This window comes from Labrus mixtus, chromosome 21 (assembly GCF_963584025.1).
Source record: "Labrus mixtus chromosome 21, fLabMix1.1, whole genome shotgun sequence".
NCBI classification, from domain to species: domain Eukaryota; kingdom Metazoa; phylum Chordata; class Actinopteri; order Labriformes; family Labridae; genus Labrus; species Labrus mixtus.
This window is the reverse complement of record NC_083632.1, coordinates 587,549-603,047: the sequence shown is the minus strand read 5'-3', so window position 1 is coordinate 603,047 and position 15,499 is coordinate 587,549. Positions and strand designations below refer to the sequence as shown.

The 15,499-nt window shown below is 42.4% G+C and overlaps 2 protein-coding genes across 2 annotated transcripts in view; one reads left to right on the top strand and one right to left on the bottom strand.

The window, feature by feature from the left end:
• LOC132954983 (kinesin-like protein KIF20B) overlaps nucleotides 1–7,291 on the bottom strand; it is a 14,221-nt gene extending 6,930 nt beyond the window's left edge. Inside the window, exons 1-17 of the mRNA XM_061027556.1 lie at nucleotides 7,160–7,291; nucleotides 6,021–6,127; nucleotides 5,846–5,935; nucleotides 5,363–5,482; nucleotides 5,075–5,213; nucleotides 4,807–4,991; nucleotides 4,599–4,641; nucleotides 4,334–4,479; nucleotides 3,870–3,942; nucleotides 3,358–3,469; nucleotides 2,315–2,386; nucleotides 2,058–2,204; nucleotides 1,795–1,957; nucleotides 1,332–1,649; nucleotides 1,119–1,222; nucleotides 367–487; nucleotides 138–255 (exon numbers count right to left, since the gene is read on the bottom strand). Coding sequence (XP_060883539.1) covers nucleotides 138–255; nucleotides 367–487; nucleotides 1,119–1,222; nucleotides 1,332–1,649; nucleotides 1,795–1,957; nucleotides 2,058–2,204; nucleotides 2,315–2,386; nucleotides 3,358–3,469; nucleotides 3,870–3,942; nucleotides 4,334–4,479; nucleotides 4,599–4,641; nucleotides 4,807–4,991; nucleotides 5,075–5,213; nucleotides 5,363–5,482; nucleotides 5,846–5,935; nucleotides 6,021–6,125 — 2,056 coding nt within the window. The 5' untranslated portion in view covers nucleotides 6,126–6,127; nucleotides 7,160–7,291. The remainder of the gene's footprint in view (nucleotides 1–137; nucleotides 256–366; nucleotides 488–1,118; nucleotides 1,223–1,331; nucleotides 1,650–1,794; nucleotides 1,958–2,057; nucleotides 2,205–2,314; nucleotides 2,387–3,357; nucleotides 3,470–3,869; nucleotides 3,943–4,333; nucleotides 4,480–4,598; nucleotides 4,642–4,806; nucleotides 4,992–5,074; nucleotides 5,214–5,362; nucleotides 5,483–5,845; nucleotides 5,936–6,020; nucleotides 6,128–7,159) is intronic.
• A 206-nt stretch (nucleotides 7,292–7,497) lies between these two features.
• bbs1 (Bardet-Biedl syndrome 1) lies at nucleotides 7,498–14,883 on the top strand. Its single transcript, XM_061027566.1, has 7 exons — nucleotides 7,498–7,747; nucleotides 9,446–9,869; nucleotides 9,958–10,140; nucleotides 10,393–10,524; nucleotides 10,827–10,933; nucleotides 11,328–11,448; nucleotides 11,544–14,883. The coding sequence occupies exons 2-7, from the start codon at nucleotides 9,489–9,491 to the stop codon at nucleotides 12,372–12,374; spliced, it is 1,755 nt and encodes a 584-aa protein (XP_060883549.1). The 5' UTR covers nucleotides 7,498–7,747; nucleotides 9,446–9,488; the 3' UTR covers nucleotides 12,375–14,883.
• Nucleotides 14,884–15,499: the final 616 nt, after the last annotated feature.

Sequence of the window (15,499 nt, the reverse complement as noted above, 5' to 3'; positions counted from 1 at the left end):
ACCTGCAGAGTGTGTGTGTGTGTGTGTGTGTGTGTCAGTACCTTCAGTGTGTGTGTCCCTTCAGAGTGTGTGTGTGTGTTTGTACCTTCAGTGTGTGTGTGTGTACCTGCAGAGTGTGTGTGTGTGTGTGTGTGTACCTGCAATATGTGCGTGTTCAGTCAGACAGCGCTGAGCACTCTGAGCGTCTTCTTTGATTTTCTCCAGGTCTTCAGTCATCGAGCTGATGAATCCTTCTAACAGAGCCTCCTGCTCCTGCTAAAAAACAAATCATAAATACTGTAAGTGATCACCAATAATCACCAGTGATGAGTCAGGTGTGTGTGTGTGTGTGTGTGTGTGTGTGTGTGTGTGTGTGTGTGTGATCACCTTGGTGGACTCAGCGTTGACGGCAGAAAGGTCGACCGTCTTGTTGACCAGATTCTTCAGGATCTCCACCCTCTTCTCCGCTCGCTCCTCCATGATCTCTCTCTCCTTCTCCAGACGCTCACTGACACACACACACACACACACACACACACACACACACACACACACACACACTCTGTTAAATCTTATTAACGGCACAAATAAAGGTTGCCAATATTTTGATATAAATTTTATTAAATAAAAACTAGGACTTCTATTTTCTGCTGCCTGTTCTTTAATGTCTGTTTTTTGATAATTATTTTTTTGATCTGTTTTTTTAAACATTGCTGTACATATATAAACAACACAACTTCAGAAGGTCAACACTTTTTTATTTTTTATATTCAGGTCTAATTACAGATTTTTTCCTCAACTGTTTTTAGGTTCTTGTTTAAATGTCACATATTTTTATCCCTGCACGGGTTATGTACATTTCTTGTATAAGTCTATTTTTAATTGCACAGTTTAAGTTTGTTTCATCTAGAGGTATTCTTCAAATCTTTTTTTTCTGGTTAATATATATGTATGGGGGGGGGGGGGCAACGGTTTTGTGGTTAATTTGTAACAAATGTTTCATGTCATGTACGTCTTTGTAACCTGCTACTGGATGCTTTGAATTTCCCTCTGGATCAATAAAGTATCTATCTATCTATCAGGTATCAATATCGTTGGATTCTACTGGAATCGTATCAAAGTTTAAAATCCCGAGTTACCTGTAGTCTTTCTCCATCTTGTTGAAGAGCTCCATGAACTCAGTGCTGACTTCTTCTCTGATCTGAGCCTCCAGAACCAAACGCAGCGCCGCCTCCCTGTCGGACTGAAGAAGCACAGAAACATTTCTTCTTCTTCTTTGTTTGTCTGATGGATGACTTCACAGATATTCAAACATTTTTTTTAAATAGACAAAGCTTTGATTTGAACTTTACCCTGTGGTCTTCCTCCATGGTCCTGTCCCCCTCCTCTTCCTCGTCCTCCTCTCCTCCTGCCTCCAGCACTGTTCCCTCCATCGCACTCTCCTCCTCCTCCTCTTCTTCTTCTTCTTCTTCCTCCTCATCCCAGTCTTCACCGTCCTCATCCTCCTGCACGTCCTCCAGGGTCGTTTCCCAAGCGACCAGCGAGCTCTTCCTGCCCCGCCCGGAGACGTTTCTGCGCTGATCAGCCTCGTCGATGATCATCGACAGCTCCATGGCCGACCTGTGGGGGGCGTCGTCCACGACAACTGGCCTTGTATTCAACACAACCACCTGGTAAGAAAAAGAGTTCACAGGTATTAAAACCTTTTAGTTTAGAGGGGTTCCTCAGGGCCCTACTCTCGGTCCTCTATACTTTTATTTTTTACAGCACATTTTATGATAAACTTTCGATCTCTTTGTTTGAGTTCGTGCTGACCTTCTGGGCGAGAGCCGAGAACTTGAGGACGTTGAGCGTCTCGTCGAAACAGGACGAGTTCTGGTTGATGTTGACCACCATGGAGACCCGGCCGGCACCACAGAAGAAGAACTGCAGGAAGTGGGTCAGCTTGGACTCCCTGAAGGGGATGTGGTGCTGAAACCTGCAGAGAGAAACACGTCATCAGTTATTATTCTGTCTTTTGGGAATACGATTTCTCTCCGACAGAAGGCTGACTGGGTTCAGAGGCGATGATGTCATACTTGGCGTGTTGGTTAAGTCTCATAGCGTTGATGCACTTCCCGAGTGTCAGCAGAGAGCTGTTAATGTTTCCCGCTTCTTTCAGTCGCTCTCCGGTGTTTTGAGTTCGAGAACATCGCTCGGAGCCGGCGAGGTCACAAAGAGCCAACCTAAAGACAAAAATAATAATAATTTACAAGCAGTACTGAATGTCTGAAGGGAACGACTTTAAACCCTTCTCGTACAGATGGCGTTCTTAATGAATAAAGTGTGAGCTTACTCGCTGATACCGAGGACTCTGGGAACTCCAACGTCGTCCACTTTTAGGATCCTGACGGAGAAGATGCTGTGGCTGCAGAGACACACGATTAGAGAAGGGGAGTTTAAGTTGGTCTGTCGAATACATGAAAGCACACATTCCTGGTTCATTCTTGTTTTTATTGTACTGCTCATCTTGCAGAGGTTGCAAGGAAAGACTAAATGACGACAGCAATTACAACTTCAGTTCAACATGACTTGTACTACTAATTGTTCTAAAGGTGTTTTCACCGTACCATACTCGAGCATGATCCCTCCCTCCTCCCCCCGCTGGTCTGCGTTCAAATGAGTGATTAATGAATAAGGGCCTCCGTACCCGACTACACTTGCACATGTACACAGTCAGATACAGCAGGTGGCAGTATGCACATAGTTGGTTTACAAATCCACCAAAAAAGCAGAAAGAAGATGTAACCATGGCAACCACTCGCGAGCTGAGTCCTTCCTGTTAACTGTGCTAATGTTTTTTGTTATTTCTGATATGCCAACAACAATGACCCTCTTCTTACTTCCACATGTACCGTGCAGCAGAAGAGGAAACAGGCCTGTGCAGGAACATTGTGGTCAAATAAGGAAGTTGACCGTACACGAGTACCAGCACTTCTTCAACGGGGGACTCTGGCACGGTACCCGAGTACAGTACATTTGTGTTGACACAGATGAGATGAACTGGACCTTTGGGTGAAGCGTGCTCAGATCAGGCCCGGGTCCCTAATGTGAAACCACCCTGAAAGTCCCTCAAGCTTTCACTGAACTCTGTAAATCTGCATTTTCTTTTGATGCCCAAAAATTATAAATGCCCTCCATTAAAAATCTGAAGATCGGACTTCTTCCCTCTCTTGCAGAGTTTAGGATTTTGAATTCTAGCCACTTGTGTTTTTTTTTTTTTGATCGTTTAAAATGTGCTTGTAACCTCAGCGACATTGGAAACGAGGGAAACCTCCAGGTCCTTTAGAGAATAAATAAAGGTTTGATGAAAACAGAAAATGGCGCGGAGCAGCTGACCTCCTGCTGGAGAGCTGGTTCAGTCTGGTGGAGGAGAAACTCTGGTTCTTCTTCCCGATCTTCATCACTCTGTAGGCCTCCTCCGAGCTGTTCACCTGGACCCACCTCAGGTCTGAAACACACAGAAAGATGATTTAAATTTGAAACCAACACAAATGTAAGTTTACAGGTCATAGAAGCTTCAAAAGCAGTTTATCAACCTATCAAACTTTATTTATAAAAAACCTTTCAGACAAATTCAAGTGCAGAAAAAGTTGATTGACAAAGAAGTTAAAAAGGATTTAGAGACTAATGCACGGCAATATGAATTCAATAACATAAAATATTGTATAGAAGGAGGGATTGTACATTAATAAACACCACCTCTCAAACCTCCTATTTATTATTTACTAATTTCTCCTTGTGTGGTCCAATCAAATCTACAGCATGCTCTTTAAAGTCCTTTCACTAACTTAACTAAACAAACAGTAAAAGATCACAGTACTGAACATAAAGAAGACACACAGTGATACCTTTAATGAAGGAGTTTCCTTTGACGTCCTGAGACAGACGCAGCACCGTCCTCCTCTGGTGTCCACCGGGAATCTGAACATCACAAATCAATCACAGATGAATCCGTTGTTTGGATGAAGTCTAAAAGTGAGAACGTTTTGTCGACTCCTCACTTCTCAATAACGAGAATAACTTCAAAGTGTTATAGATCGTTTTGTAAAGTTTTTAAAGGCAGCGTCTGTGATAAAATATCTCAGAGTGCTTCAGGTAAAGACTTGGAATCTGATCCTGGAGTTTAAGTTAGGGAACACGTTGTTTAATTTAAAGGTTACAAGATTATTATTGCATATCATCCTACATCACCTATTAGTCAGAAAATCAAAGAACATTAAAGCACAAATTAATGTTTAAAGCGGTCTGGGGGACCCTGAATCTTCTCCCAGGAGGTAAAAGCTGAAACTCAGAGTAATGAATGTGTGTGTACCTGTTCCAGCAGGTCGTGGATGTTGTCGTTGTAAATCTCACAGAAAGAAACCCAGACAGAATAACGGACGTTTGAGGAGACGTCGAGACAGAAACTGTCGGAGTCCGAGGTGCTGTTCACGCTGCTGTCTGTGCTGAGAGACGAGCCTGAACACACAGAAACACAAGCATACACACACACAGTCAGTACTTTGAGTTAAATGTTTTCTCATGGTTTACTTGATGAAACAGCAGATTTGACTCCTAAGTAAAAGAATATCACGGACCATCAAGAAAGGTCGATCTTCCAGCGGTCAGATTTTTGTCACTCTGCAGAGACAAAAAACACACTATTAGAAGAACATCCTCACATTGTGCACAGATGTCGGTGTGTGTGTGTGTGTGTGTGTGTGTGTGTGTGTGTGTGTGTGTGTGTGTGTGTGTGTGTGTGTGTGTGTGTGTGTGTGTGTGTGTGTGTGTGTGTGTCTCTCTGACCTCTTTCAACAGCCTCAGCAGGTTCTTCTTGCTGCTGAGCTCCACCGCCTGCTGGTCTGGAGTCAGTCTGGTGAAGTCCCTGCAGCGCTGGGGCTTCAGATCCACCCGGCTGTACAGACGACCCTCAATGCTGTTAAAGATCACAGACAGAGAGCGCGGCAACAGACCCGAGTCGTGGTCCGGACCTGAGATACAGACAGAGCAGATTAAAAAGGAAACACAAGCTGGGCTACAGCAGATCCATTTTCAGACAGGTTGTGTTTCTGACCGAGGAATGTGAAGGTCTTTCCAGCGTTGGTGACCCCGTATGTGAACACCAAACAGTTTCCTCCGTCCAGAACGCCTCGGACCAAACCTCGAACTGAACCCTCGAACACCTTCCTCTGACTGGAGTCCGGACCAAACACCTGAACAATGAGACATCAACCAGAGAGGAGCGTGAATGTTTTGCTCTATGAAGCAACAACAATAAACAGGATGTAAACCACAAACAGTTTCTTCATGTATCTAACGGTCTTCACCAGAGCCACAGAGAGACAGGTGATGTCACTGTTACCTGTGTGAAGCTGAACCTCTGTGCCGTCTGTGGGAGGGACTTCTCATTCTGTCTGTTTGATTGACAGCTCCTAGGAGCCTTCAGGACCACAGTGTCCGGTCCCTCGATGGTCACACACTCCTTAAAAACAAAGAAACACATGAAACAGCTTCTCATGAAAGACTGCACACACTTTTTGTCCAACCGACGGTCTCACACCCAAAGATGTTGAAGTAACAAATAAGAGGGATGAATACTCATGTATAAAAATCTGGAGCTTGCTCCTTGTTTCTGTGAATTGTATTATCAAATAAACCTTTAATGTAATGTAACTGCAGCGCAAATTATCATCACATCTCTTCAAGGTGAGCAGAACATCGTTTTATAACTTACTGATTTTCAGCGGTTGAATTTATAGACAAATGGTCAAAAAGGTGTTGAAAGAAAATCCCTTATTTTATTTTAAAATCCTGTCTACAGGGTCTGTGTGTGTTTTGATGTTACCTGTGAACCTTCTCTGTCACTCTCAGCTGCAGTGAAAGGTCGAACCCTCAGGTATACCTGTAGGTTCTCTGACTGTGACGGAACAGCGTCCTGAAGGAGGAAGAACAAACATAACTACAGGAACGTGCAGAACGATGAACTGCACGTCATGTAGACAAGAGACAGACGGACTGACCTCGGCTGGAAGAGCGGCAAATTCACCAAACAGATCTTTCCTGATGTCATCCACCTCCACCGGTCCAACTCTCTCTGCCTTCCCGGCAAAACAAGACTCCATCATCTCTGCCAACAAAAACATAAAATCATCATTACGCTTATTATGTTGCTCTTGACCTTGATCGATTAAAAACGGTTAACAATACTATCTGGTCTCATGCACTACATCACTTTATTCTATCCTTTCTATTTCAGTATTCATACAGTTCTGGTTATTTTATTCCTGTTGTTTCTTATCCATCACTACGGTCACTTTATTTATCTCATTTTTACCTTTACAGTTATATTGTTTATATTAGTTCTGTTGTTCCATTATTCACCATGCACCTTAATAACTTATCATTTAGTATTTGCCTACTTGCACATAGTTCTGTATATATATATTTATTTCTCGTTTACTGCACATAGTTCTGTTTACATCTGTTAGTCCGATCACTGTCCACTTATATCTACTCTTTTATATTTTGTATTTTTAAGTTAAGTTTAAGCTTTAAGTTGTATTTAAATTGACACTTTATATTTAAGTTAAAATGTTTCGTTTACTTGCACTGTTGTTATTTTACTGCTCTGTGTGTCTTTGTATTCCCCCCGGGGACAAATAAAGTTTTTTGAATTTGAATTGAATTCTAAAACCCAAATCCAGAGACATTTAAATGCACAATTTTTAAAAGTCTAAATCTTTAAATAGATAAGTATGATGGAGATTATATCTATGCCGATTTCACGGTTTGATCCTGATCATAAAGAACATTCATTATTATCAACAATAACAATAATAATAATACTACTCTTAAATGTGAATATTAGTAAGAAGAGTTAAATCCGCATTATAAACACACTTAGGTTACAAACAATCACTACTTTTCGGTCACACAGACACTTTAATCACGTCAAAGTAGATAGACCTGACTGTAAAGCACATTAATGTCAGAGAGAAGAGTTTAAAAACAATACTGTTAACTTTGTTGTTAGCATTAGCCACACAAGCTAACCCCCATTAAAAAATACACGCGTCAGCTCATTCTTTTTAACTTATTTTAAGTACCAAACGTTGCAATGAATCAACGGTGTAGAATATTTAAGGTCATTTTAACTCACTCTGGATGTTTTTTTATTCACCATGCATCACATTTGAAGTAAGAAACGTCGAAAAAAGACCATAACGTTAGCTTTAGCTGCTTCTCTCGTCTCCGCGGTTCAGTTTTTAAACTGAGACCGGACGACCAATCAGGTGCAGGCACAGAGTGACGTCAGGCAGAGCTCGCTCGCACCCTCGGAATCAAACTCGCGAGATTATGTAGCCTCAATGATAACGTAAATTATAATCTACTGAATTTTGTGTTTTATAATATCGTTAAATAATTTTTTTTTTCATTGTATTATTCAAGAATTATAAATTCTTAAAAAAAAAACATACCATCGGCGGATGAAACTGACGTCATCGGCCGGCGCCAGCGCTAGCGGAGGGCAGGAAGGAGGGTAGGATTTGGAGTGGATTTGAGGATTACAGCCTCAGATACAGCAGCTAGCTGCTAATTAGCCTCCTTTAACTGGATAAAATCTGACTCTGAAACGGTTTACATGATTTTTTAATTGCAGAGAAGTCAAACTGCTTCGTTATAAAAGGCAGAAGTCGGGATAAAGGGCGGCTGTGGGAGACGCAGCAACACGGTTTCCTTGACAACGGTGAGAGAGCGTCGTTATAGTAACTGATAACGAGGTTTCCTTTAAAAAAATAGGTTTAAAACATTTTATTAGTTAATTATTTAAATTGTAAAGTTTAGAATATTTATTCCCAACATTCGTGATTATTTCAATTAAATTACTTTAACGGAATTTTTTTTTTTATTGAGATTAAAAATCTATTTTTCAAGAGTAGCCCAGACAGGAAGCAGAAGCACAAACAGAGAGCAGCCATACAAACAAACATAATATCAGACACATGAATACATTGAAAGACATGAGCTCATACATAAAACAACAAATATTTGTCAAGATCGAGTGCTATAATAAATATATTACTCTGATTCAAAACTAGATGGTTACATTCCAGCCACTGATGGACATCGCAAAGGTACTCAGTTAGGCAAGGCAAGTTTATTTATATAGCACATTTCAACAACAAGGCAATTCAAAGTGCTTCACACAAGACAGAGGAAAGAAAAGAAACATTAAAATAGAACATTAAAAAAATAAAATAAAATCACTGAAATTATTAAATCTGAAAATATGTTCAAATAAAAATAATTCAAATGAAATTAATTGAAATAAATAAAGTAAAAATATAAAAAGAGTTAAAAGTTACAGTGCAGAGTTAAAGTTTAAAATCTTATTAAAGCTGTTTAATGAAAGGCTGTAAACAGGTGAGTCTTCAACCTGGATTTAAAAGAGCTGAGAGTTTCAGCAGACCTGCAGTTTTCTGGGAGTTTGTTAAGATATAAGGAGCATAGAAACTGAACGCTGCTTCTTAGGATCTCAGCTGCCTTGCTTGGTGACTTAGCAGGAGCATATATAACTGCATCATCTGCATAAAACTGGAAGCCGGCTACTGGACAGGATTTAGGCAAATCATTTATAAACAGACTGAAAAGCAAAGGGCCAAGAATTGACCCTTGGGGAATACCCATTTTATTGATTAAAGGAGAGGATTTTTCTTGGTCAACTTTCACACACTGCTCTCTATTCTGAAGGTAAGACTCAAACCAGTCAATTGATTTTTTCGAGAAATTGAAAGATGATAACTTAGACAGGAGAATGTCATGGTTGACAGTGTCAAACGCAGCTCCAACAACATAACCACCGTCAAGTGAATGCTTTACATTCTCAATGAAAAAACAATTTGCAGTTTCTGTTGAATATTTTGGTTTGAAACCAAATTGTTGAGGATGTAAGAGTTGATTTGTCTCCAGATGGTCAAAAACCTGTGCCGCCACAACCTTTTCAAGTACCTTTGACATTACAGGGAGAATAGAGATAGGGCGGTAGTTGCTCACCAAATCGCAGTCATCTGTTTTAAAGATTGGTGTAATGACGGCCTTTTTCCAGTTATTCAGAAATGTACAAGTTCTAATTGATAAATGAATAAGATGAGTCAGAGGTGTAATCAGTATAGAGCTATATTTTTTAATGAATTGAGCATCCAAATTATAAACGTTATTAGCCTTAGAATTTGATAGTTTCTTGAGTACTTCTGCACATTTTTTTTCAGTTATCTCTTTAATACAATTAGGCAGAACATAGGCAGTGTGTTCAGTTTTTTCCAATTATACTGTAGCGTCGGGTTGAGACCCATTAACATGACTGAAGATCTTTAGTTTCTTTAAAACTTAGATACTTTTTTAAATGTTCAAAACCTCAGTCTTAATTCAGGACTAATTCTTACAGAGATCAGGTGTGAAGTGACCCCCCCCCCCTCCCTGCGGCCATCATGTCTTCTGTGGAGTTGAGTGGTGGCGATGGAGGGAAGTGGCTGGACGCTCACTACGACCCGGTGGCGGGTCTGTACACCTTCTCATCCTGTGTGGACCTGGCCGACCTGAGCGGGGACGGGGAGAGCCGGCTGGTGTTGGGGGACCTGGGCTCCGGCTCGTCAGGGATGAAGCTGAAGGTGTACCGGGGCACAGCGCTGATGAGCGAGAGCACCCTGCTCGACCTTCCCGCTGGCCTCGTCGCCTTCTTCATGGACCTGCACGAGCCCCGCATCCCCGCCGTCGCCGTGGCGTCCGGTCCCTGCATCTACGTCTACAAAAACATGAGACCGTACTTCAAGTTCACACTGCCGGGGATGGAGGTGAACACACTGGAGCAGGTTGGTCACCTTTATCTTTATTGTCTTTAAAGCTTTTGGTACTATTTGATGATATTGATCATTAAAATCTGGCGCTCCGATTGGTCAGGACGTGTGGCAGCAGGTGAGGGAGGGGCAGATCGACCCTCTGACCCTGAAGGAGATGTTGGAGAGCATCAGGAACAAGGCCGATGTGCCGCTGTCCGTCCGCTCGCTCCACTTCCTCTCTCTGGACACAAACGACATGGACGAGTTTGTGCAGCTTCACAAGCAGCAGCCAATCAAACGGCAGGTAACGCTCATCATTATCTCAATATCATCCTATATGTGACATCTTGACATGACGTGTTGAAGGATTAATATGATGACTCATTACTGATGCTAACACTGCCAAATGTAACCCGACCCCTCAGATTGGTTTAGTTGTTCTAAACTAGTTTGGTGTCAAACGAATAGTTATTTAATTTTCCTTCATACAGAGACAAACCGTGACACCTAGTTATCTCAGGACTCTCACACATTATAAATCCTGTGCATGTCTCAGACGGTCATCACGTGCATCGGCACTCTGAAGAAGAGCACGGCTGATGAAGACGGAGTCAGTTGTTTGGTGATCGGCACGGAGAGCAGCGACGTCTACATCCTCGACCCCGAGGCTTTCATCATCCTCACAAAGGTAACCTCCTAACACACTCAGGCTGTAAAAATTATGGATTATTTGATACTTTTCAATACCTCGAGAAAACAACATTTTTTTAGAGATGAAGCTGAGTTGTAGAAGACAACGGAGAATTGAATTAAACAAAGTATAATCATGTAGTACTAATACATTTTCCTGTGGAGTACCACAGGGTTTAGAACCTGGCCCCTTTCAATTACTGTTTTTACAGTTTTGACCTCGAGCTCTGACTGTAAGCTTCACTAACATGTAATGTTCGATATACACTTTTGTGCGACGCTTCTGTGTTTCTGTCTCAGATGGTTCTGCCTGCTGCTCCCACCATGATGGACGTGACGGGTCAGTACGACGTGGAGTTTCGTATAACAGTGGCGTGTCGCAACGGCAACATCTACATCCTCCGCAGGTAAGCTCTTGCCCCCTTTTTTTTTTTTTTAATCCCTTACAGCTTATTTGAGCAAATTACTGTCAAGAATCCCAAATCCCAAAAAGATTTTGGAAAGAATCAAGAACTCCGACACTGAAAATGTGGAAAGAAGAATTGATGACAAGCACATGTCATATGCCCTCCTTCTGGTGATGCACTGTTGATACTTTCTGCATCGTTGTATCTAATTTCTGTCATCATTTATTGTCTATTATGTTTCCTGCCTGTTTTGTTGTTCCCTTTTAATCTGTTTGTTTGTTTTTATAATTGTTTGCCCTTATAATGTTGTTATAAAAATCAATAAAATATAAATTATTTTAAAAAAAGAATCCCAGACGAGGACCTGACAGATGTCTGTGCTGCTGTTCCTCAGAGACTCGGACAAACCAAAGTACTGCGTGGAGCTGGCGGCTCACCCCGTGGGTTTGGTGAGGGTCGGGAAAAACATGGTGGTCGGCTGCAGCGACGAGAGCCTGCAGGGCTTCACGCAGAAGGTAAAAACTGTCACCGCACCAGAATTTTCAACTTCAAAATGATTCAAGAAAGTATCAAAGTATCTAAAATGTTGAGTCTCTTTTCTTGACTTCAGGGGAAGAAGTTGTGGAGAGTCGACCTCCCTGCTCCCATCTGCACTATGGCGTCCATGGACCTCCCCACCAAAGGTTTCCAGGCGGTCCTGGTGGGTCTGGCTAACTGTGAGGTCCAACTGTACCGGGATAAGAACCTGCTGAGCACCATAAAGACCCCCGACGTGATAACCAGTATCTGCTTTGGTCGCTACGGGCGTGAGGACGGGACCCTCATCATGACCACCAAAGGAGGCGGTCTGATGGTGAAGATCCTGAAGAGGACGGCGGCCTTCGAGGACAGGGACAGCGCCCCTGGGCCGCCGGTGGCTCAGAGCATCCGCCTCAACGTGCCCAAGAAGACCAAGCTGTACGTGGACCAGACTCTCCGGGAGCGAGAGAACGGCGTCGCAATGCACCGCGCCTTCCAGATGGACCTGAGCCGCCTGCGTCTGGCTGCAGCGAAGGCCTACGTCAAAGCTCTGGAGTCCAGCATGACCCCGATGTCCTCCAGCCTCACCGAGCCGCTCAAGATGAACGCCGTGGTGCAGGGCCTGGGCCCGTCCTTCAAACTGACCCTGAACGTCCAGAACACGGCGGCGTGTCGGCCCGTCATGAACCTGGCGATCAGCTTCCTGTTCGACGAGGGTCTGTACCGGATGAAGAACCCGTACATGAGGATCCCGCTGCTGGTGCCTGGACTCATCTACCCCGTTGAGACCTTCGTCGAGTGCACCAGCGACAAGGGCATCTCTGACATCATCAAGGTGTTCGTCCTGCATGAGGGGCGGAGCTCCCCTCTGCTTACCGCCCACATCAACATGCCCGTCAGCGAGGGACTGATGCTCAACTGACGACAGACGCCCCCCCTCACCCAAATCACTGACGGACTTCTGATTGATTTATTACAGACTCACTTACGCTCTGGATCATCACGACACCAGAAGCTTAAACTTTAATATACTTCTAGTCAAAATCAAACGATACCTGTTTGATACCACGGCGAGTTTTTGGTGCCCAGTAACGGGTAAATTCTTAACGATCACACTGTCTTAATTTCACAACAACATTCGCAACGCTCTTAACCAAAAGCTGCAGCGAGAGAGAAAAAAAAAGAGAGAGAGTGCTGTTTATATTGCATAACATTTTTTTGCAACCTTTCAGTAAAATACACACAGCTGAGTTTTTTGGTATTCAGGCAGTTTTTGAGTTTCACATGTAAATAGGTATTTTTTTAAACAGAGGTTTTCCTCCTGTTTAAAAAAAGAATCCTGTCACACTAAAACATCTTCGTCCACATGAAAACGCAAAACGACTTGTTCTCGCAATTCCTCCGCAACGACCGTTTCATTTACAAAGTCGTCCATTCAGGCGTCTCTGCTCGTCAGCATAGTGGGAGAGTAACTGTGTGTGTATGTGTGAGCATGTAAAAAGTCCAGTTAGCAACGTTAGCACCAGCGCTAGTTTGGTTACGTCGCACGATGACACACGGAGGAGAAACCAGAAGCTTAAACTTTAAACATCACAAGAACTAAACTCTGTTTTCCCCGTCTTCACAGAAACACCTTAAACTGAGATTCTGAACATCTTCACCCTGGAAGGAGTTTTATTAAAGGTGCGTTTTAAAAAAAACGTCCACATTTGGAGTAGGCCTTAGAGAGGGAGAGAGGCGGAGCAAGGTGAAGAGGGACAGAGTGAGAGCGGGCAAATTGGTAACATGTAACATTTATTAAAACGCAAATTAAACTATACCGATATAAACGAGATTGTCTAACCCTCTTGTCTCATTTAAACATATATCAACAAATCTTAAAAACTTGAGTTAAATGTGGTGCAGAAGAAACAGATGAAGTGACAGAGGTAGTTTTAAAGAGGACATATTCTCCCCCTCCTCCACCTTTTCAAACAGTCTCCTCCTCCACCTTTTCAATCAGTCCCCTCCTCCACCTTTTCAAACAGTCCCCCTCCTCCACCTTTTCAGTCAGTCCCCTCCTCCACCTTTTCAATCAGTCCCCTCCTCCACCTTTTCAATCAGTCCCCTCCTCCACCTTTTCAGTCAGTCCCCTCCTCCACCTTTTCAGTCAGTCCCCTCCTCCACCTTTTCAATCAGTCCCCTCCTCCACCTTTTCAAACAGTCCCCTCCTCCACCTTTTCAATCAGTCCCCTCCTCCACCTTTTCAGTCAGTCCCCTCCTCCACCTTTTCAATCAGTCCCCTCCTCCACCTTTTCAAACAGTCCCCCTCCTCCACCTTTTCAATCAGTCTCCTCCTCCACCTTTTCAAACAGTCCCCCTCCTCCACCTTTTCAAACAGTCCCCTCCTCCACCTTTTCAATCAGTCTCCTCCTCCACCTTTTCAAACAGTCCCCCTCCTCCACCTTTTCTAACAGTCCCCTCCTCCACCTTTTCAAACAGTCCCCCCCTCCACCTTTTCAAACAGTCCCCCTCCTCCACCTTTTCAAACAGTCCCCTCCTCCACCTTTTCAAACAGTCCCCCTCCTCCACCTTTTCAAACAGTCCCTCTCCTCCACCTTTTCAAACAGTCCCCCTGTGGTCTAAATGAAACATCTGTGCTTTGGTCAAAATATAACATGAATCAAGCACCAGAGGAGGTTTGTGACCCTGTATAAACCAGCTCTCTCAGAACGCTCCGTTTTGGTGTGTGTGTCTCTTTAAATGTAATGACCCCCCCCCCCCCCCCGAGTTTTCCCAGTAGACATCACTCCTCTGTAGAGAGAATAAAAGTGGGCGACCTGCTCAAAAGTTTTGTTCTAGTCTGGGGGTGGAGTCTATGGGTGGAGATATCAGGGGAGGGGAGGGGAATTTTTTTTTACCAGAATCCCACTGTGACATCACAAGGAGAGCAGATTTGAAACAGAGCATTTTCCTCTGTGTTGTAAGACTTATGCAGACCACAAACAAAGGACTGGATGGTTTATTTCACATGTTGTGGGTCAATAGACTCTCAGGTTACCCAGATATATGTTCACAAACACTGAAGAAGAGGATTTTTCATAATATGTCCCCTTTAAAACACAGACCATCCTCGGCCTATCTCCCAAAGTACATCTAGTCCTTACAGTAAACATGGTGCAATATTCTCCTAGATAGACTTTTACATAGAAGATGAGAAGAAGATAGAATCTACTGAAAGGTTAATGTAGAATATGAGAACAGATAAATATATTTTACTCCTAAAACTAACTTTTTAAAACATGTGAAGACTGAATGTATGACATGAAAATTTGTAGATTTATTCATAACTTGCAAAGGCCGTGATTTAAGATTGTATTATAGATGTTTTTCAAGTTTGTATAGATTGTTGTAAAGTTGCCGTGCATTTTTAAAATAGAAGGTGGATATTTGTTTGTGTGTGTTTGATGTGATATAATGACGTATGAGCTCTCAGGGATTAAATCACTGCAGACTTTGGTAAATGAAAGAATTAAGAGACATAAACATCACAAATATGATTAAAAAATCTTTTTTTTAATTTTTAATCTTGTATGAATAACATTTGAAAATGTCACTTTAAAACTTAATAAATATAGATTTATTATAAATGTATTGGAACCTCCTTTCCTCATGTATGTGGAGCTGTATTTTATTTGTATTTAATGTTCAAAATGACTCTGAAACCAATAAAACAGAGTAAATAAGTGAAAGTATGGCGCTCATTCAAATAATATCTGTTGACACTTTTCTGTAAATTGTTATTGAGGGTGTAGTTCAGTTTTAGTTTCAAAACAAAGCAGTAAAAACAGAAGGTGATTGGACGGCTCCATGGCGTGCTGACAGTTTGTGTTTGGGAAATGCTGAGATCAAAGGTGAGGACAGGTAAACAGTTTAAACACAGACCAGCATCAGGGCTGATCTACCAAAGTACATCTAGTCTGTACAGTATACATGATGCAATATTCCCCAAAATAGACCCTTCTAATAGAGTCACTTTAAAACTTAATATAGATTTATTATAAATGT